The following is a 20539-nucleotide window of genomic DNA, read 5'->3' as shown; positions in this document are numbered from 1 at the left end:
CATGATCAATCTTCCTACAGATCGTTCATCCATCAAGTCGCCATGGCTCGGAATCGATCCTAGGGCCTTTAACTAACTGAGAGGACTACATACATATATTCTGGGAATGTTCCAAAAATACATTGGCAGGGGGTTGAAAGGGAACTCAGTAAAGTCTTAGGAAGGATTTTACCAATGGTCGTAGTGTTTTTTCTGCTTGACAGATTCCCCCAAGATCAGATTAGTAAATCCCAAACGCTTGTATTGCACTTGTATTATTAATGGCAGCCAGGAACTGGATGAAAAAGTGACAGAATGGACACAAAGACTGAAACAGATATAAATATATATATATATTTTAGAAGATGGCTGCAGATCTGCAGTCGAACTTGGACGTCTTTCAACAAAAACAACCTTTAAAGTGAATAAACAACTCAAGTGAGTCAGGGATCAGTTCCATTCCTTGGTTCTTGCAGCAGGGAAATAAGGACAGGTTTGCATAATCTCTGAGGGTTTTCAGAAAGTTTTTCAAGTTTTTCAGTAACTTGAGAAAGCTCTTTGAGGAAGACATAAGGGTACAAGACTGCATCCTTTACGTTTCAGGTATCCTTCAATGCTACTTATTTCCTCGATCTGAATAAGGGGGAACTCAGAACTTGAAATAAATTCTTCTTTTAATTATATTCATGTTCTTTAAACTAATTTGATGAATTTGGTGTTTCTGTCAGGACCGCTGAGGGATATCCATCGCACTTCTTATTTCTTACTGAGCGACAACGATGGAGCAGCATCTGTTGATAACCCTGCTTTTTACCGGTGAGAGAAAACATACCCGTGTATGAATTTACCTGTGTACTTTATAGTCACGTCTTAGGTTAATAACGTTGATTGTTTTTATTTGAGTTTAAAAAAAAAAAAAAAGTTTTATTGAATATTCATCAGCAAACACGACACGTTCTGTAAAGATGCCTCTTGAGCACCACAATAACTGTTCGAATCCAGCTGTAGCTTTTCCTTAATTGGTAGAAATCTGTTTATTTAAATATATTAAAATATTTTAGATCTCGATTTTGTATTTGAGCTCAAAACATCATGTAGTGTACAAAAATAGTGACGATGGTATTTCCCAGGAAAAATTCTGGTGCTGTGGAGACTGTCTTGGTGTCCTTCATATGGCAATTTTTTACTAAAATGATCACGTATGACAGTAATATAAAAGAGAAATAAAATAGAAATATAGTTAAAATAATTTATGAAGCACTGCAAACACCTGTTTAAAAAAACAAAAGTCATCAAACCGTCTAGAAACTTTCATTTTCTCAAAACTGAGGGGGAAAGAAAATCTTTTTTTTTTCAGGTCTTTCAGCCAATGAGGTGGTACAGTGTTTATATTTTGTAAAATATATAGCATACACTGCCCTCCATTAATATTGGCACCTTTGGTAAATATGAGCAAATAAGGCTGTGAAAAATTGTCTTTACAAAATCCTGAAAATGAATATAATAAAATAAAATCCTTCGTTGTAGCAGTACGATAATAAGAGTAATAACCTTTTAACCTTTAACCTTTTGATCTTTTGTTAAAAAAAATTCACAAAAACCAGTCGGGATGCTCGGTAAAATGTCACTAAATGTAAATAAGAGCAAACTGCAACGATTTGGAAATCTCATAAACCCGTATGCTATTCACAACAGAAGAGAGAAAACATATCGAATGTTTAAACTGTGTAAATGTACCATTTTAAGAAAAAAAAAAAAACTGGTAATTTTGAATTTGATGGCTTCATCACATCTCAAAAAAGCTGGGACGGGGCAACAAAAGGCGGGAAATGTAAGTGTTACTAAAAAGAAACAGCTGGTGGTTAATTTAGCAATTAATTAGGTTAATTGGAAACAGGTCAGTAACATGATTGTGTATAAAAAAAAATAGTGTCTTAGAGAGGCAGAGTCTCTCAGAAGTAAATATGGGATGGAATCTGGATGGAATTGTATGTTGCTTCCATCCATGCAGGTTTTCTATGGGATTCAGGTCAGGGGACTGGGATGGTCATGGCAGGACCTTGATTTTGTGGTCAGTAAACCATTTTTGTGTTGATTTTGATGTATTTTTGGATCAAAACATTAAAGATCCACCTCCATATTTAACCGTGGGCATGAGGTACTTTTCCATACAGCTACCTCTCTGTGTGTTCCAAAACCACCTCTGTGTTTATTACCAAAAAGCTCTATTTTGGTTTCATTTGACCATAGAACCCGATCCCATTTGAAGTTCCAGTAGTTGTTTTTGGATGAGAGTAGAGGCTTTTTTCTTCAAACCCTTCCAAACAGCTTGTGGTGATGTAGGTGACTTCAGATTGTAGTTCTAGAGACTTTCTGATCCCAAGACACAACTAACTTCTGCAGTTCTCCAGCTGTGATCCTTGGAGATGTTTTATCCACTCGAACCGTCCTCTTCACAGTGCGTTGAGACGATATAGACACCCGTCCAATTCCAGGTCGATTCATAACATTTCCAGTTGACTGGAACTTCTTAATTATTGCCCTGATGGTGGAAATGGGCGTTTTCAATGCTTGTGCTATTTTCTTATAGCCACGCCCCATTGTCTGAAGCTCAACAACCTTTTGCTGCACATCACAGCTATATTCCTCGCTCTTACCCATTGTTATGAATGACTACGGGAATTTGGTCTATGTGTTACCTCATATTTATACACCTGTGAAACAGGAAGTCATGGTTGAACAATTTCCTGTTCCTAGTCACCAAAAATATCAATAGGAATATACTTCAAATCTATTTTTCTCATATGAATTCATAGGGGTGCCAATAATTGTCACACACCTATATTTAAATAAAGATTTTTTTCTGTTTGTTGGATAAACCTGTCTTGCGTTTGCAATTGTTTGATATCCATGGGAGCAGAGTATTTTTGTGAATAGTTTTGAACAAAACGTTAACCAATAAAGACGATTCTTCACAGCCTTCTTTGCTCATATTCAACAAGGATGCCAATATTAGTGGAGAGCACTGTAAATAAAAGATTATGCATAGACCCAGCATAAAACTTTCACCTTTCAATGCACCTTTCCTGGTTATTTCAAGCTTATTTCATTTCACAATAATGGAGCCCACTCGGGTGGGACAGATGAAACTATCACTAGATCACTAAAGCAACTCCTTATCTGCCTGTAAGTGTGTATTCATTTCCCCTTATATTATTTACATTTAAAGCATTATTATTGGGAGATAATGTATGGGTTATTACATTTTCACACTCCCATCTAACATCCCCATCAGCCACTACAGTTTATACCCTTTCCCAGATCTACGACTCAAGACAATTTGTTCATGGCTTGGTTTTGGATGATTTGCACTGTGAACTGTAAGACCTTATAGACACACTGTGTTTGTCTTTCCAAATCATGTCCAGTCAGGTGAATTTGTCATATGAAAATGAAGACCTATTACTGTATAACCGATCTGTTCTACAGGTGTCATCCACCTCGTCCTGTCAGTCCCTCGCAAGTACTATCTGATCCAGCAGGGGGAAACGTGGGACAATGCTCAGGCTTACTGCCGAGCCAACCATGATGACCTGGCTGTCATTGAAAGTGATGACAACATGATCGATCTTCAGAGTGAAGCACAGATGCAAAAATTCATCTCCAGTGCTTGGATCGGAATGTACAATGACATTAACAGCTGGCGCTGGTCTCTTGGAAACGAGCCAGTAGGAAGTATAACAATGTGGGCTTTGTATTGGGAACAGCCTGACAACGGAATGGGAGATGAAGTGTGTGGCGGGATCGACGAATGGGGTTGGTTGGATGCGTCATGTGGCTTATTACTACCCCCTGTGTGCTTCGATGGTGAGGAACAACATGGTTCTACTTGACGTTTTGTGCGTTTGAACTATTTGTAAGTGTTTGTTTTCAGTGGGCGGGCCGAATTTACACCACATACACGCCAAGGTGTCGAAGATATTGAGCAGAAAATCTTACAGTGCTTTAAATGTCTTTAAAGGTCGATATAAACTGGCGAAACGTTGATCTTTAGATTTTTCAAGGCGTCTGAAAATCCCACAGTCAGTTCTTGTTGACGCACCATTGTATAGAGCAGAAATCCGTTTGTGTATTTAAGACGCATTTATCAGTGTAAAGGTCTGCTAAAGGCCGGTCCCCATGTCTTCCACCACTACTGCTGATTTAACACACCCTGGTTTTTTCTTTCATATTCTTTACACGCGTTCATTGAGGACGTTTTGAAGAATTTATCCTGGCCATAATGAGTACAGTGGTTATGCTAGTTTTTCAACTTAGCATTTTTTATCCTGCAACCTGCCTATCTTTGTTTCGTTGAACTTGAATATTTTTGGCAGAAAGGGTTTATATCATATATTTGCTCACAGACAGGTACAGTGGGACTGACGGGTACATTAGCATCCCTACTACGATGACGTGGTATGATGCTCAGCAATACTGCAGGCAACATCACACAGACCTGGCCAGCGCCAGAAACCAAACTGAGCAGTCAATTATACAGGGAAAGATCTCTAGGTTCTCTTGGATTGGCCTGTTCAGAGACTTCTGGAAGTGGGTGGATGGGAAAAACTTCTCCACTATTCCATGGATGGCTGGAAAACCTAATAATGCCCTGGGACATGAGAACTGTGGATATTTATATGATGGTCAAGCTTCTAGTGCACAGTGTACAGATATAAGGCCTTTCTTCTGTTATTCACGTAAGTTAAAGTTGTATCTAATCTCAGATTTAAACTACTTTAAATTGAAATTAGAAGGTTAATTGTGTGTGTGTGTGTGTGTGTGTGTGTGTGTGTGTGTTCTGCATACAGTAATCAAAAAAAAGCAACATGTTAAAGTGAAGCTCATGTCCAGTCAGGATTTGTCTGATCCTGGAGTACAGGCGACCATTTTGGAGAAGGTCTGTTTCATTCCTACATACGTATCATTTCAATATACAAGCGTCTTCATCCAAATGTGACCGTAATCTGACTGTTAATGTATACTTGCGTTATTTAATAAGCAACGTTCTGTTCTGTTCTTTAGATCAAGCAGAAACTGAAGGATCAAGGGATGGCAGAGAACATCATAGCTAAATGGAGAGAGCAACCGGATGGTCAGGTGTTTCACAAGGAGAAGAAAATCATAATGTTGTAGGATAATGGACTAGTGTCACGTCTTGGGCTTTCCTAGGTTTAAAATTGTGTACTACTCATAGGTATCTCTCACATAAACGTCTGTAAATATTTGCCTAAATGGTGATGTTAGCTCGCATTGGCTCAGTATAAGAACCGGTCCGAGTCTGATTGGGTGGTAGAACTGTTATTACTCTTACTATCGTACTGCTACAGCGAAGGATTTTATTTTATTATATTCATTTGCAGGATTTTGTAAAGCATTTAAGATTATGAATTCACTTTAAAGTCCATCTATCGGTCCATTATCCATACCGCTTATCCTAGTCAGGGTCTCGGGGAGCCTGGAGTATATCCCAGGGGACTCGGGGCACAGAGCGGGGGAAACCCTCAAAGTGCGCGAGGGGGGGCAATCCGACACACTATGAACAATTTGGAAACACCAATCAGCCTACTATGCGTGTCTTGAGCACCCAGAGGAATCCCATGAATCACAGGGAGAACAAGCAAACGCAGGATTCGAACCCGCAGCCCCGGCAGTACGAGGCAAATGTGATAACACTAAGCCACTGTTCGTTATTAATCAATTAATCTATCTATCTATCTATCTATCTATCTATCTATCTATTTGTTTGCTTGCTTGCTTGTTTGTTTATTTATTTATTTATTTATTTATTTATTTATTTATTATATATTATATATTATTTCTGGCAATCACAATATAAGTGTTGTTACTTTCTATAGTCATGTACGCATCTTCACTATGGTAGCTTGTTAGAAGGACAAAGAAAATAAAGTGAAGAATCATATTGTAACACAAAAAATAGAGAGTCATATCAATAAATGTAATGGTCTGATCATGTAAACGTGTGTGTTTGTTTTATTAGAGGAGGAATAGGAGGTTACATTTAACATTAATACTTTTAACAACTTTTCAAAGCAGCTTTCCAGAAACATATAAACACAGGATAGAGATTTTAAGTGTGTGAATTTATCTCTATTGAGCGAGACGGTGGTGACGGTGGTGAGGGAAAACTCCCTGAGATGATATGAGGAAGAAACCTTGAGAGGAACCGGACTCAGAAGGGAACCCGTCCTCATCTGGGTAACAACGGATAGTGTGAAAGTAAAAGAACGTTCATTATGGTTTAATATGAAGTCTGTTTGTTGAACTAGTCCACTGTTCACTAAAGGAGACCTGAGTGTAAAACTGCATGAGGTAATTGCAGTCTCAAGGCCATCGCAGCAACCGTAGTCCCAGAAAGCACAGCGAGAACGTCCATGTGGAATTGAAGTCCAAAACTATTATAGTATAGGCCACACCCACATCTAGTTTAATTTTTGAGCTACAAAGTGGGGAAAAACATGGATGCCTCCTTGAAAACTTTAGCAACATGCAAACCTAGCCAGCCCAGACTAGTGATCATGAGTACACCACGGTTAGTGTTCTAGATTTAATCAACAGATTTGTCTATTAGTTGATTAATTGAAGTCGAGGAGGTGTTTTCCTTGTTTTTTCCTAGTCGAAGATCACAAATTCAGAGCTTTACTCGAAAGCAGCATCCAGCCCAGGAGGCTTTTTCATTATTGCACCATTTTGATTCAACTCCAGAGAGTGTCGTGCGTGGAAATCCCATGCAGATCGGCAGGTCTAGAAATGCTCAAACCAGCCTGTCTGGCACCAACAATTGTTTTATTGGGTTTGAGATCGAAAGATGAAAAACGAGACGACGGATCAGAATTTCAGCTTTCATTTCCTGATATATACATCCGGATGTCTTAAACAGCTCAGAACGTGGCACCTTTTGTTTGACCCCACCCATTTTCCACGTGATCCAGACAAGTCATATCAGAACATGCGCCTGGCAGAAAGCGCATTTTTCACTTCTCTCCAGTGTTTGCCTTTCAAAATAGTTAACCAAATGAACAGTTCAAGAGTTAAAGCTTCTTTGTTCTTTGTTCGTTGTTAGAACTCGCTTTAAAGTGTGCATTTGTTTATAAAGTAAATGATTCAACATCCAAGTATTTAAGTGCATGATGTGAGTAGAACGTTTTTCTGTCTCTAGGATGCTTCGACAATCCTAGATATTCTCCTTGACACTGCTGATCAGGAGATTTACACGACCGGTCTATCAGGCCGTGTCTGAGACAGGTTCAGAGCCTACTTAAGCAGCAGAGAACGCTATATTGCACTGGGTACTTACCCCTTCAGGCATTATGCTATATCTTGTAGTGTCCCTTTTTTGAAGGCTCAGTTTTTGGGTTGGCTGGTGGACTGAATCAGTATAGCATTTCCTCAACTCCACTCAACTCTATTTGAAAGCATCAATTTGTGGATGTCACAGATGTTTCTACAGCTCAGTAAAGGAAAAGAAAGAAGTACTTGTCATCGGTTGTTTCATATCTTGACTCATTATCGATAAATTCCAGTAATCAAGTCAAGAATTTAGCAATCACGTTCGACAGTGACCTCATTAAATAAGTAAAATAGCATTTTTTCACCTTAGAAACGTCTCCAAAGTATATCACATTATCTCCCCTACTGACCATGAGAAACTGTAGACAAAACTGTAACAAAGAGTTCAAGATGCAGCTGCACGAATGCCGACTCGTACTAAAATGAGAAACCACATTACTCTCGGATCCCTTCATTGGCTGCCTGTATCATTCATAACTTATTTCAAGATCCTCTTATTTAGTTTAGTAGTTAGTGTTTTTACCTCACACCTCCAGGGTCGGGGTTCGATTCCCACCGTGGCCCTGTGTGTGTGTGGAGTTTGCATGTTCTCCCCGTGCTGTGGGGGTTCCCTCCGGGTACTCCGGTTTCCTCCCCCAGTCCAAAGACATGCACGGTAGGCGGATTGGCGTGTCTAAAGTGTCCGTAGTGCGTGCATGGGTTTTTTTTTTTTTTTTTTTTTTAAGGACAAAATTAGTTTTCTCCTCAGTTTGTGTTTGCCTTTCAAATAGCGAACCAAATGAGCAGTTCAGAGTTAAAGGTTACTGTCACTAATGTTAGTTGCTAATGTGAAGAGAAGGAAAAAAAAATGTTCACGCATCTCGTTTGATTCATTTATGGATCTCATGGATCTCATCACACGCTCGTCAATCACTTGAGGTAACTACACCTCCATATAAAAAAAAAAAAAAAAAGTACAGTCGGAACATCCGGCAATGCAGTACCCGTGTTTGACCGACAGGTGGCGGTAAGAGGGCGCAGTGTTTCCCTGACTGAAGAAGAAGGCGAAGAAGAACGCTCAGCTCTGTGAAAGATCATCCTCATTATTATCATTATATATTTTAGATCTTCTGGAACCTTCTCGGGTTTTTATTTTTTTGTTTAGTCTGATTTTTATTTAGATATTTATTTCATTTCCGCGAGGTTAAGAGGATAAAGTAAGTGTTTAAGTGTTTTCCCCCTCCTTTATGTAGCTTTAAACCCAGCTGCTGAGTGTGTTTTAGTTTATAACGCGTTATTAATTATTCATGCAGGTTTAAATACATTATAGCAAAATATACACTTATAAACGGGATGTAATCGCTTCCTACAGTGATTATAATATTTCTTCTTCTTTTTTTTATTTATTGTAATGTAGCTTAAGCAATCAGATTCTTCTTCTTAAGATTATTATTATTATTATTATTATTATTATTATTATTATTGCAATATCCTCAATAGACTATTAAAATCTGCCCTGAACCAGAATATTAAAATGATAATAATAATAATAATAATAATAATACTTAACAAATCATAAATGATACAGAATTGTGTGATATGATGATGATGATGATGATGGTGTGTGTATGTGTGTGTGAGATCAAGGATGTCTGAGGTGGAGCTGTCGTGCATGGCGTGTGTGAAGATGTTCCTGCACGCAAGTGTGTATCCTCGCTGCAGTGTGAACGGCCTGCTGTTAGCCCCTGCAGGAGGAGGAAGAGGAGGAGGAGTGTGTGAGGAAGGAGTGTGTGTGACGGACTGTGTCCCTCTACTGCACTCGCATCTTCCGCTGGCCATGATCGCTCAGCTCGCTCTCACACAGGTACACACACACACACACACAATACTAAAATTTGTTTCCGAGGAGTTTATTTTCGATCTAGGAGTTGGGGACAGATTTTTTTTTTTTGGGTTGCCTAGCAACACATTTACGTCCTTCTAACAACAGCGTTTAATTATTAGAGTAAAATCGTAAATGGGACGACGGACATTTCTCGTGCAGGTGGACGTGTGGTGTTCTCAGACGCAGCAGAGGATTGTGGGATATTATCAGGCTAACGCTACTCTGTCTGACAGCAGGTGATGATCTGTGGTTATCACGTCATGATTTAAAAAAGAAAATAAATAATAAAAGCCCAGTAGATGTCACACTGAATCTTGATCAGAATTCATGCATGTCTGTCTCTCATTCATGGTTATGTTTTTCAGTCCAACCGCGTGTGCTTTCAAAATGGCTGACAAAATCCTGGAGCAGAGCAGCAATGCCGTGTTACTGATGGTACACACACATACACACACACACACACACACACACACACACACGGCAGTACAGTAACTGTATTCGTTATTAACTGTTTACTACAGTTATGCCTTGTGGGTGTTATGGATATATATTCATGTATTTATGTCCATGTCTTAGATTGATGGGAAAAAAATGTCACCTGGATATCGTGTTCCTCCGATAGTGATGTACGAACATAAAGACTCGCGATGGACCTTAAAAGACAAGCGCACGTAAGTGCATTATTGTCCCATACTAAGTTTCCCAAGTTTAATAGTCATGTCCCAAACTCTCTCAACTCAAATGGACATGTCCCAAACTCTCTCAAGTCTAATGGACATGTCCCAAACTCTCTCAAGTCTAATGGACATGTCCCAAACTCTCTCAAGTCTAATGGACATGTCCCAAACTCTCTCAAGTCTAATGGACATGTCCTAAACGCTCCTAAGTCTAATGGACATGTCCTAAACGCTCCTAAGTCTAATGGACATGTATCAAACGCTCCTAAGTCTAATGGACATGTCCTAAACGCTCTCAAGTCTAATGGACATGTATCAAACGCTCCTAAGTCTAATGGACATGTCCTAAACGCTCTCAAGTCTAATGGACATGTCCTAAACGCTCTCAAGTCTAATGGACATGTTCTAAAACACTCTCAAGTCTAATGGACATGTTCTAAAACACTCTCAAGTCTAATGGACATGTCCTAAACACTCTCAAGTCTAATGGACATGTTCTAAAACACTCTCAAGTCTAATGGACATGTCCTAAACGCTCTCAAGTCTAATGGACATGTATCAAACGCTCCTAAGTCTAATGGACATGTCCTAAACGCTCTCAAGTCTAATGGACATGTCCTAAACGCTCTCAAGTCTAATGGACATGTTCTAAAACACTCTCAAGTCTAATGGACATGTTCTAAAACACTCTCAAGTCTAATGGACATGTCCTAAACACTCTCAAGTCTAATGGACATGTTCTAAAACACTCTCAAGTCTAATGGACATGTCCTAAACACTCTCAAGTCTAATGGACATGTTCTAAAACACTCTCAAGTCTAATGGACATGTCCTAAACACTCAATTCTAATGGACATGTCCTAAACACTCCTAAGTCTAATGGACATGTCCTGAATGCTCTCAAGTCTAATGGACATGTTCTAAAACACTCCTAAGTCTAATGGACATGTCCTAAACACTCTCAAGTCTAATGGACATGTTCTAAATGCTCCTAAGTCTAATGGACATGTCCTAAATGCTCCTAAGTCTAATGGACATGTCCCAAACTCTCTCAAGTCTAATGGACATGTCCCAAACTCTCTCAACTCTAATGGACATGTCCCAAACTCTCTCAAGTCTAATGGACATGTCCCAAACTCTCTCAAGTCTAATGGACATGTCCTAAACGCTCCTAAGTCTAATGGACATGTATCAAACGCTCCTAAGTCTAATGGACATGTCCTAAACGCTCTCAAGTCTAATGGACATGTATCAAACGCTCCTAAGTCTAATGGACATGTCCTAAACACTCTCAAGTCTAATGGACATGTTCTAAATGCTCTCAAGTCTAATGGACATGTCCTAAATGCTCCTAAGTCTAATGGACATGTCCTAAACGCTCCTAATTCCCAAACACTGCTTTATTATCCCTAATCCACTAATCAGGGATAAACTCTTTAACATTTGCAACAGAACCTTAAAATGACGGCCATTAAAGTTAGAACACTAGTCCGTTGTAACCCGTAGAACTCTTTGTGAGTGTTTTTTTATTATTTATTTGTCTTATAGAATAATGCTCCGTCAGTGGGAAGAAACCCGAGCGATCACCGCTCAGATACTAAACTCCAGAGATCACATGCTGTTGGTTGATTTCGACAGCCATTTGGACGACATCACGAAGGACTGGACCAATCAGAAACTCAACGCTAAAATCACGGAGCTCATCTGTCCGGCTAACGGCAACATGTGACGTAGTTACGTTTCAGAGAGTAGACTTACCATCCCGCTGCCTTCGTAACGCAACGAACATAAATAACGTCAACATCCCGTAAACGTCTTCCTGCTGTTCCATTTATTTATTTATTTTTAAATAATTAACACTTATTCGTTCTTTGTCCTGTTTTTATCTAAATCGATGTACAATAATGACTAATTATCGTTTTTTAATATTATAAAACTGTTATATATTTGAATTCATTTAAATTTTAGGTACGTTTTATCGTTCACGTGACCTTTTGAACAATCTACACCACAATAAAGCTAGATTTATATTTACTGCGCTGGCGTTTTTTTTGTTTTTTTTTATTGTTCTGAAAAAGTCATTATTAAAAATGACCTACCGTGTAAACATTCAACAAACAGACTTGTGTGTAAACATCGGTTTAATAGGTAACGTTGATGTTTTACGGTGTGATTAGTGTTTAACAATAGTAGAAGAAGTAGAAGATTCGAAATATTGTTCAGTAGAGAAACAGTGAAGAGAGTGTAATAACATAGTTTCACAGAATCTCTCAGGAGGAACCTGCAATGGTGCTCTGTGTAGTGCGTGCTTCGAATCCATCTCGAGCATGGCTTCAGACATTACATAGACTACAGGAGATACATTAGAGCATGGTGAGCGTCTGCTCGGATAACTCCACCAGACTGAGCGTGATTTCCCCTGACGGAGACTGCTGAGCTAAACTCTGCAGCAAGGAGATGGACTCTGTCCACGCGTTCTGTCCAAACTGGATGATCTGTTGATCCTTGATCTGTTTCTCAGCCCAGGGCAGACTGATCTGAGAGCGAGAGAGAGACAGAGATGGAGTAGTCCAATTCCACATGGAATCTGATTCACAGCAGCAAGTTTCTTGCTGATTTACTTGGATTTACCTTAATAATGATGAGCTTCTTCGAAATGTCGTCTCCTTCCAACAGCTCCTCTCCAAAACAAAACGTGATCTCGGTTTCAGGTTGTTTTCCTCCATTATGGAACTGCTCCAACTCTGAAAGTACAAACAAGGCTCATCCAGTTAGATATGAAGATGAAGATTGAATGAAGATGAGAAGAAGCTCCAAGTTTTAACAAACGAAATCTAGACTATAAGAAATAACCGATCCAAGAATCTGAACCTTCTCATCCACACATCGACTAGAGAAAGCAGGATGAAATAAAGAAAACTCACTCCACCTTTGAGCTGAAAACTCTTATTATACTTATACCTTTGTCTGATTTGGAAATAAAAGCATTGTTGTTTAGCCAGTCGTTATCGGGACACACCCACTTTAACTCAGGGAGGCCTGTTAACCCTTTATGGCATAGTGTTGCCATATGGCAACGGTTAATTGCTTTTAACAGGCAATAACAAAAAAAAGAACTATTTTCCTATGTATCTGGGGAAAAAAAGAGAATTGTAATCTCATACATTGCATTGTTTGTTCGTTTTGACAATACACACGATTTGCATGTTCTACCACTGTACGTTGTTGCCGTACGGCAACAGTTGTCCAAACTACCCCCCTAAAAACAAAACAACATTTTTAAACATATATATCGTATTACTTGAACTAATCTGAGGGTTAATTAGCTGCTTAGTTGAATCTAGAATCCGAGGAGGAATTACACCTGATTCCACTTGTTTAATCGGTTGTCCAATCAACCATGCGTGGTATTTGGCCGGTGTGAGAGCCTGGAGCCAGAGCAGAGCGTGGACAATAATACCACCATGGCGTCTCCAACTCTCCATCTACACGTGTATTCGCTCATTTCATCCAAAGCCAGGCGACCGGATCTGAGACAAATCCTGATGATGAGGTCATGCCTAAGGAAACAACTGTGGCCGCGATTTGATCTCACACCAAGCTGCAAAAAGCCACCAGTATTATGGATGACCCCTCCCGGCCCTCGTATGGACTCTTCACTTAATACCTGAGCATGCGTGCTACCTCCACCTGATTCTGCGACAGTTTCTTCCCTCAACAACTTGCTGCCTCCCAATGCTTACTCAGGCTAGTCAAAGCCTGTGGTCCTGGAGGAACGACGTTTCATTCGTACCAACTATATGGAGGAACGACAATAAACACCCACAAGACACGGCTTGACTTATGTGGCCCAAAGCCTTAACCACAGAGCCACAAGCTTCCAATCTGGCTGTGAAGGCTAAGCACCTGAAGTTAGCAAACACAATGATGGCACGGGTTCTTAGGACCGGACCCCGTACAAGCTTGTGACAGACCCATTATCTGTAAGGATCTTAATCCTCGACAGCTCCATGGTACTGACCCTAGTGTTCTTCCAACCTCCACGTCATAATAACTGACATTTAACACCTTTAATATCAAAAAATCACAACCTGAAACATTCCTGCGCCCGTCACCGTCACACGCCAAAGAGTCCTGACGAGACCAACGAGGAACACATTACATCGACTCCGCCCCTTGTTTTAGAATTACCTTGTTTGAAGAACTGTTTGTTGAAGATCAGTGTCGGTTTCACGCCTCTCTCCATCTTGCTCGCCGCGTTGGTGAGTGTGTGCGGTCCCCTCCAGAAAACCCGTCCCTGACACAGACGCTTAGCGTAAACGCCTCGACTCGACGTGGTCAGGACGATGCCGCTGTCCATGAACGGCAGCAGCGTGGAAATGGAGCTGATCTGACTGGGCGTGAGGTCGGCGGGAGGAGGAGGCAGAGGGACCCGAGGGAAACTCGCGCCGCTGATAGACGGCGGAGCCGTACACGGCGGGGGGTAAGCGATGCGAACGTCGTCGCTCATCACCTCCCTCCTCAGCACCTCCGCTCCCAGGTAATAAACCCTGATGAGGAACGACGGACACTCTGAGAAAGAGAGGAAGACGGAAGACGTTCTCATCAGAAATCTCGATTGACCGTAAACAACATCACTTATAAACGGACGAATCTTAACGGTGAATCAGTTATGAATTACCTCTGCTGTGTCCAGGAGGAGGGCCGGTTTCCACGGTGAGGTTTAAGTGAATCTCATCGATGACTGGAGACGAGACAAAAAACAAACAAACAATCGATCCGATGTTCTACATCTCAAGAGTCTCAACCTGAACGGAATAACTCCGAGAACAACGACTCTCTCACCTCCGTCGCTGTTCTCCATGTCGACGTGCTCCGTCTGGCCATCTAGGTGAAGAGCAAGGTCATTTCCTGTAGTGGCGTCAACTTCCTGCAAGTCATCAAAGCAGAAGGGATAAAAAAACACCTCAAAAACACCTGAACATTCATGTTTTTGGAATTGTACCAATCATCTCACCACGCTGATGCTCTGCACCGCGACCGACGCCTCCTCTTCCTTAATCCACTTCGTCGGACTGTCTCCGTTCGTCTCCGAGTTGCTCCTCCTCTTTCTGCGCTTGCTCCTCCTCACTTGTTTCCCCTCTTCTTCTTGCTTCACCTCAGTCAGTCCTGTGCGGAGATAAAAACGGTTTGCTGCGTGATACGGTTATAATATAGCCTAACTGGCGCCTCGGTGTTGGGATACTCGTGCGAGAGAGAGAGACAGACAGGCGTCTCACCCTGTTCGTCGAGCGGGACGAGCCGGTACACTTTGTAGGGTTCGGAGATGTCGAGCTGTGACCTCTCGGTGACCTCGCTGAACTCTGGACTTTTATTCAGAGCACAGCGCAGGCGTGTTTTCCATGACGCGGGACCGGCAGGGTCATTCTCACACAGCTTCCCCTTAAACTCAGCCCACGCCTACACCACGGGTCACACACACACACACACACACACACACACACACACAGTCACTATCTGTATCCTGGTCGAGTTCCTGTGTCTTCTTACCAGCTCATAACGATAGCCGCAAAAGCAGAAGTGGAGATTACTGAGTTCTTTTTTCACTACTGCGCAAAACTAAAACTTGAGACACGTCTTAACCGAGTGAGGGAATTTTCCGAATAAAGGATTTCGTTTCCCACAAAACTGTCGTGAATAGAAATACACGAGAGGATAAAACACTAATGACGTCAGTGTTACGACTCGAATAAGAACAGCAGGGGACCTTAAAGATAGCAGCGTCCTCGTCACTGCGGAAGTCGTGTTTGGCCGCGTGTTTCCACGGGATACGGAACATGGTCTTCTCCTCGTCTTCCCAGACAAGACCGCTGTATTTCCCACTGCTCACCTGCATACACACACACACACACACGCACGCAATAAATATTGCTCCCAGTACGATAAGAACTTGATAAGAAAGGAATGGTTATGTTTTTATGGAGTGTGTGATGTAAGACCAGCAGAAAGGGGAAAAGGAGTCAAAAATTATAACAGACAGATCAACAGGAAAGGAAGGAAGGAAGAAAGACAGAATAACAGAAAGGAAGAAAGAAAAAGGAAACAAAGGAAAAAGGAGACCAAAATAATAACAGACAGATTGACAGGAAAGAAAGAAAGACAGAAAGAAAAAAGGAAGACAGAAAGGAAGGAAGGAAGAAAGAAAGCACTCACCTGATCCACCAGCCAGGAGCGCAGGCGGCGCGTGCAGCGGATTTTCCCCGACGGCATCTGAATAAAAACAGAAGTGAATATTAATTTGAAGAAAGGTTCTGTACAGAACTCCTGAAGTTCAATGCAGGCTGTGAGAACTAAACAACCCTGTGTTATATAGTCCCTTTTAACCTTAGAGGTTCTACAAAGCACTTTACACTGTTTCACACACACACACACACACACACACGCGTGCTAGCCTGCCATCAGGAGCAACTTAGACACTTCAGTGGACACTTCCGCATGTGGAGTCACGTGGGCCGGGGATCAAACCGCCAACCCTGCAATTAGCAGGCAACCCACTCTACCACCTGAGCCACAGGTTCTGCTGTTCCACGCTGGGTCAGGAGAACCACGTCTGGGTCAGGAGAACTGCATCTGGGTCAGGAGAACCATGTCTGGGTCAGGAGAATTGCGTCTGAGACAGGAGAACCATGTCTGGGTCAGGAGAATTGCGTCTGAGACAGGAGAACCATGTCTGGGTCAGGAGAATTGCGTCTGAGACAGGAGAACCATGTCTGGGTCAGGAGAATTGCGTCTGAGACAGGAGAACCTCGTGTCTGGGTCAGGAGAATTGTCTCAGCAGACCACGCCTCAGCAGCAGGAACACAGAGTCGCCCTTCATTAAACACACACTTTTATCTGGGGTTTAGTTTTATCTCCTTCCTCCAGCACTCGGTTTACTGCAGTTATCAGACTCTGGGACTTTTTAATGCTTAATCAACAGAATTCAGCATTTGGGGGTTTTCATTTTTATTTCATTTTAATTTTAAGTCTCACGGATGACGAGGCACCAAAATAAATAAATAAACAAACAACATGCTGATGTCCCATTAACACACAACACTTACACAACACTTACACAACACTTATTAACACACTCTGTGCTTCGGATCTGAATGAAAGTTCACCAAACTAGAAACGAAAGAAAGTACGAAAGGCGCGGTCTGTAACTGCTACTTCCGTGCATGTGCCGTGTTTCCTCTGAGAAGAAAAACGTTCAACGCGACCCTGAGTTTGACTTCCTCTGCTGTAACCTGCGAGCTGATAATCACTGAATGATCTGTACAAGTCAACCAATCAGAAGTGTGACGCACTTAATCTACACACTTAACCAAACTCACCCGATTAACAGCCATGACTGTAGAAACGGACAGATACATGATCCTGATCGGTTCTTCCTGCCTCTCACCAAAGCGGCTGCTAGCCAATAAAATTCGACGAGGGAACTAAGGGACAGGTTCGATAATATGATGACACTGTTGACCATTTATGAGTGTCATTACAGTGTAGTTACTGTGCAAAACACTCATACATACAGGTGAACAGGTTATGTTAGCACTTTAACATAGAAATATCCTATAATAATAATAATAATAATAATAATAATAAAAATAATAATGCATTAAAAATTAACCATTTAGAAAAAGTTAGCAAAAATATTGATACACGTGACTGACAGCTGTTTCTTGTTACCCAGGTGTGTCCTGATAGATTGATTGTTTAAAGAATTAATAGCTCTGAACATCTACTCTTGGTTTGGGCGTTCAGTGTCACCTGTGAAGACTGCATTTATCATTAAAAAGGATAAACCAACATAAAGACCAGAGAGATGTCTATGGGAGGAAAGCGAGCCATTTTGAAGCTGAGAAAAGAGAGAAAATCTATCAGAGGCATTGCGTAAACATTGGGTATAACCAATAAAACAATTAGGAATGTCCTGAAAAAGAAAGAAACCCCTGGTGTACTGAGGAACAGACACAGACCGGGTCGACCAAGGAAAACTACAGCAGCTGATGACAAACATTGTGAGAGCTGTGAAGAAAAACCCACAAACAGTCAGTAACCTCACCAACATCCTCCACCGTTCGAGGCCTTATCGAGACTTATCGAGGCCATACCACAAGATGCAAACTGCTCATCAGCAGTAAGAATCAGAAAGCCAGACTGGAATACAGAGACGAGCCAAAACGAGATGAACCTCTACCAAAGTGTGGAGAAAGAAAGGATCCAGAAGATACGAGCCGTTCCTGTGAAACATGGTGGAGGTAGCGTCATGGCTTGTGCTTGCATGGCTGCTTCTGGAACATTCTCACTAATCTTTACTGATGATGGAACTCATGATGGGAGCAGCAGAACGAATTCAGAAGTCTGAGGAACAGTCTGTACGACAATTTACAGAGAAATGCGTCCAATCTCTAGCAAAAACAAAAGAATTGGCCATTCTGATACTTTCGGACGGGACTGCGTTTCTACCCTGTAACCTGTTGCCTTCGATACTTTGCAGTAATTAGTTCCCCCCATAATCAGATCTACCCAGTAATTGGTTCGCCCATTATCAGATCTACCCTGTAATTGGTTCGCCCATAATCAGATCTACCCTGTAATTGGTTCGCCCATTATCAGATCTACCCTGTAATTGGTTCGCCCATTATCAGGTCTACCCAGTAATTGGTTCGCCCATTATCAGATCTACCCTGTAATTTGTTCGCCCAAGTAAACAGGTTTGTCCTTTAATTGGTTCCTCATTTTTTGTCACAGTGTATAGACGACAGTTAGCACAGCCCATACACGGTTGAGTCAATATGAAGATTTTGGAGGGGGACACGACCACACACACATACACACACCCACACACACACACAAACAAACGCGCACAGAAAGTTGCACAACCAACACAAAAGAGCCATCGTTGGTAGCCAGTTTGTTTACAGAAGCGGGGACAAATGAATGTGTATTTAGAGAACGTTTGCTCGGAACCACTGTGAATGAGTACGGGACGAATCATCTAATCTAATCTAATCGCTCCTCTTACACACAAATGAGAAACTATGAAGAAATTCATACAAAACACTTCTGGTCATTTTTGGAAAAAATGTACATATATAAATTATACTGTTATTTTGTCTACAATACCAAAGGATTCATAAAAAATGCTATAAAACACCAGTTTTTGATTTTAATAGATACTTCAGGTACAATGATGCAGAACCACAGCTAATGGATCGTAAATCTTTCATGATCACTATGTAAAAGTCTGTTTTATTGACCGGATCTGTGGAAGGAGAAAGCAGAGAGATCTACAGATCACTCCATGACAGAAGCAACACCTGCAAATCTTCACTGTCAGTCTTCATGACACAGTAACCGTGTCACTTTAAGATCAAAAGAACATTAAATGTTAAAAGCTTTGATAAGATGTAACCGACGACACTTATTGAAAACCTGTGATGTGAAAGGAAGTAGATTTTAAGTTTCGTTTACCTTCTATCGGTGAGTCTGTACTGTTCCTGGGTGAAAGGGTGTGGGATACAGTCTCAGTGTGTGTGTGTGTGTGTGTGTGTGTGTGTGTGAGAGAGAGAGAGAGAGCTCTCCACTCCCCGTTCTCGTTTCCCAGAAATCACGTGATCACCGCAAACTGGGCTTGAACTTTTTCATTCTCTCCGCCAGAGGGCGACAACAAAAGGAATCTTTTATTTTTTAAAGTGACGTGGTAAACATTTTGTTTACAATTTATTCGCACAACGTATATGAAAGAGAAATAGATACGTAGGTTAGTATTTTATTCTTTTAAACCATGCTGGGGGGAAAACAACAACAACAACAACAAAAAAAAAATAGAAACCATCAGAGAAATTCTAATGAATTCAACTAGCTACAAATGCCAGTACAAACCATCGGATAACCGTTGAAACCATTACCGTTATTGGTCCTTAATGGTGTCCGGTAGACACTAAACATAACATATCACCAATAAAAGTCAACAAATTACCAGTAGAGACCCACTGGGATCATTACAGTTTCTATTAAAACCAATACAATTCCCATTATAACCATTAAAACCATTACAAATTCTATGAGGGTTTCTATTGTTTTGTTTGTTTGTATAGAGGTATTCTTATAAAGAAAATTTTACAACTCTATTTATTCTGGATTTGTTTTTTTTTTGTTTTTAATTATTATTATTATTATTCAGTTTGGGACCGACACCTAAATGTCTGAGTTTGACAAGTCTTGAAGAAATATAATGTTTGTTTTATTGCGTGTGTTACGCGTGTGTGCCTGAGATGTCCTGATGTGTGACTGATTACAAGATTGTGTTGCCATTTAGCACTTAAAAAATGAAAAGTTAATGAAAACTCATATTGATCAAACGTGTTAACCCATCTCATACATCAATCTTTGGTTCTTGTCAAGGCCGACATGCTGTATTTAAACGAGTAACAGGGTTGACACAAAATGTGGTTAATTAACATAAAAATGAAGGATATTCAGCTTTGCTTCAATGTTTTTTAAAGGAATGGTTTCCTTATGGCAACACGGCGGAACACAGGCTAGCCCCAGGATTCCTGGTTCGATCCTGAGCTAGAGTTAGAGGGTTACTGTTCTCCCTGTGTCCACGTGGGTTTCCTCTGAG

The 20539-nt window shown here is 40.9% G+C and overlaps 3 protein-coding genes across 4 annotated transcripts; 2 read left to right on the top strand and 1 right to left on the bottom strand.

The window, feature by feature from the left end:
- The first annotated feature begins 447 nt into the window (after positions 1-447).
- Positions 448-6105, top strand: LOC128617041 (putative C-type lectin domain family 20 member A). The gene is made up of 6 exons (XM_053640004.1): positions 448-582; positions 708-795; positions 3469-3846; positions 4386-4718; positions 4830-4918; positions 5044-6105. The coding sequence occupies exons 2-6, from the start codon at positions 759-761 to the stop codon at positions 5152-5154; spliced, it is 948 nt and encodes a 315-aa protein (XP_053495979.1). The 5' UTR covers positions 448-582; positions 708-758; the 3' UTR covers positions 5155-6105.
- Positions 6106-7830: 1725 nt separating this feature from the next.
- emc9 (ER membrane protein complex subunit 9) lies at positions 7831-11904 on the top strand. 2 transcript variants are annotated; one of them, XM_053640170.1, is made up of 6 exons: positions 7832-8525; positions 8950-9172; positions 9353-9429; positions 9559-9628; positions 9770-9864; positions 11419-11904. In XM_053640170.1, exons 2-6 carry the CDS (start codon positions 8957-8959, stop codon positions 11597-11599), a joined length of 639 nt encoding a protein of 212 aa, XP_053496145.1. In that variant the 5' UTR covers positions 7832-8525; positions 8950-8956; the 3' UTR covers positions 11600-11904. The 2 variants fall into 2 exon arrangements, with proteins under 2 accessions (XP_053496146.1, XP_053496145.1); XM_053640171.1 differs by having other exon boundaries at positions 7831-9172.
- An 89-nt stretch (positions 11905-11993) lies between these two features.
- Positions 11994-19482, bottom strand: irf9 (interferon regulatory factor 9). The gene is made up of 10 exons (XM_053640169.1): positions 19387-19482; positions 16084-16140; positions 15638-15760; positions 15150-15330; positions 14888-15039; positions 14716-14800; positions 14552-14614; positions 14062-14442; positions 12502-12614; positions 11994-12407 (listed from the first exon to the last, which is right to left on the bottom strand). Exons 2-10 carry the CDS (start codon positions 16138-16140, stop codon positions 12234-12236), a joined length of 1329 nt encoding a protein of 442 aa, XP_053496144.1. The 5' UTR covers positions 19387-19482; the 3' UTR covers positions 11994-12233.
- Between the last annotated feature and the right edge of the window lie 1057 nt (positions 19483-20539).

Source organism: Ictalurus furcatus, chromosome 13, assembly GCF_023375685.1.
Source record: "Ictalurus furcatus strain D&B chromosome 13, Billie_1.0, whole genome shotgun sequence".
NCBI lineage: Eukaryota > Metazoa > Chordata > Actinopteri > Siluriformes > Ictaluridae > Ictalurus > Ictalurus furcatus.
The sequence above is the reverse complement of the archived record's forward strand: the minus strand, read 5'-3'. Positions and strand labels throughout refer to the sequence as shown.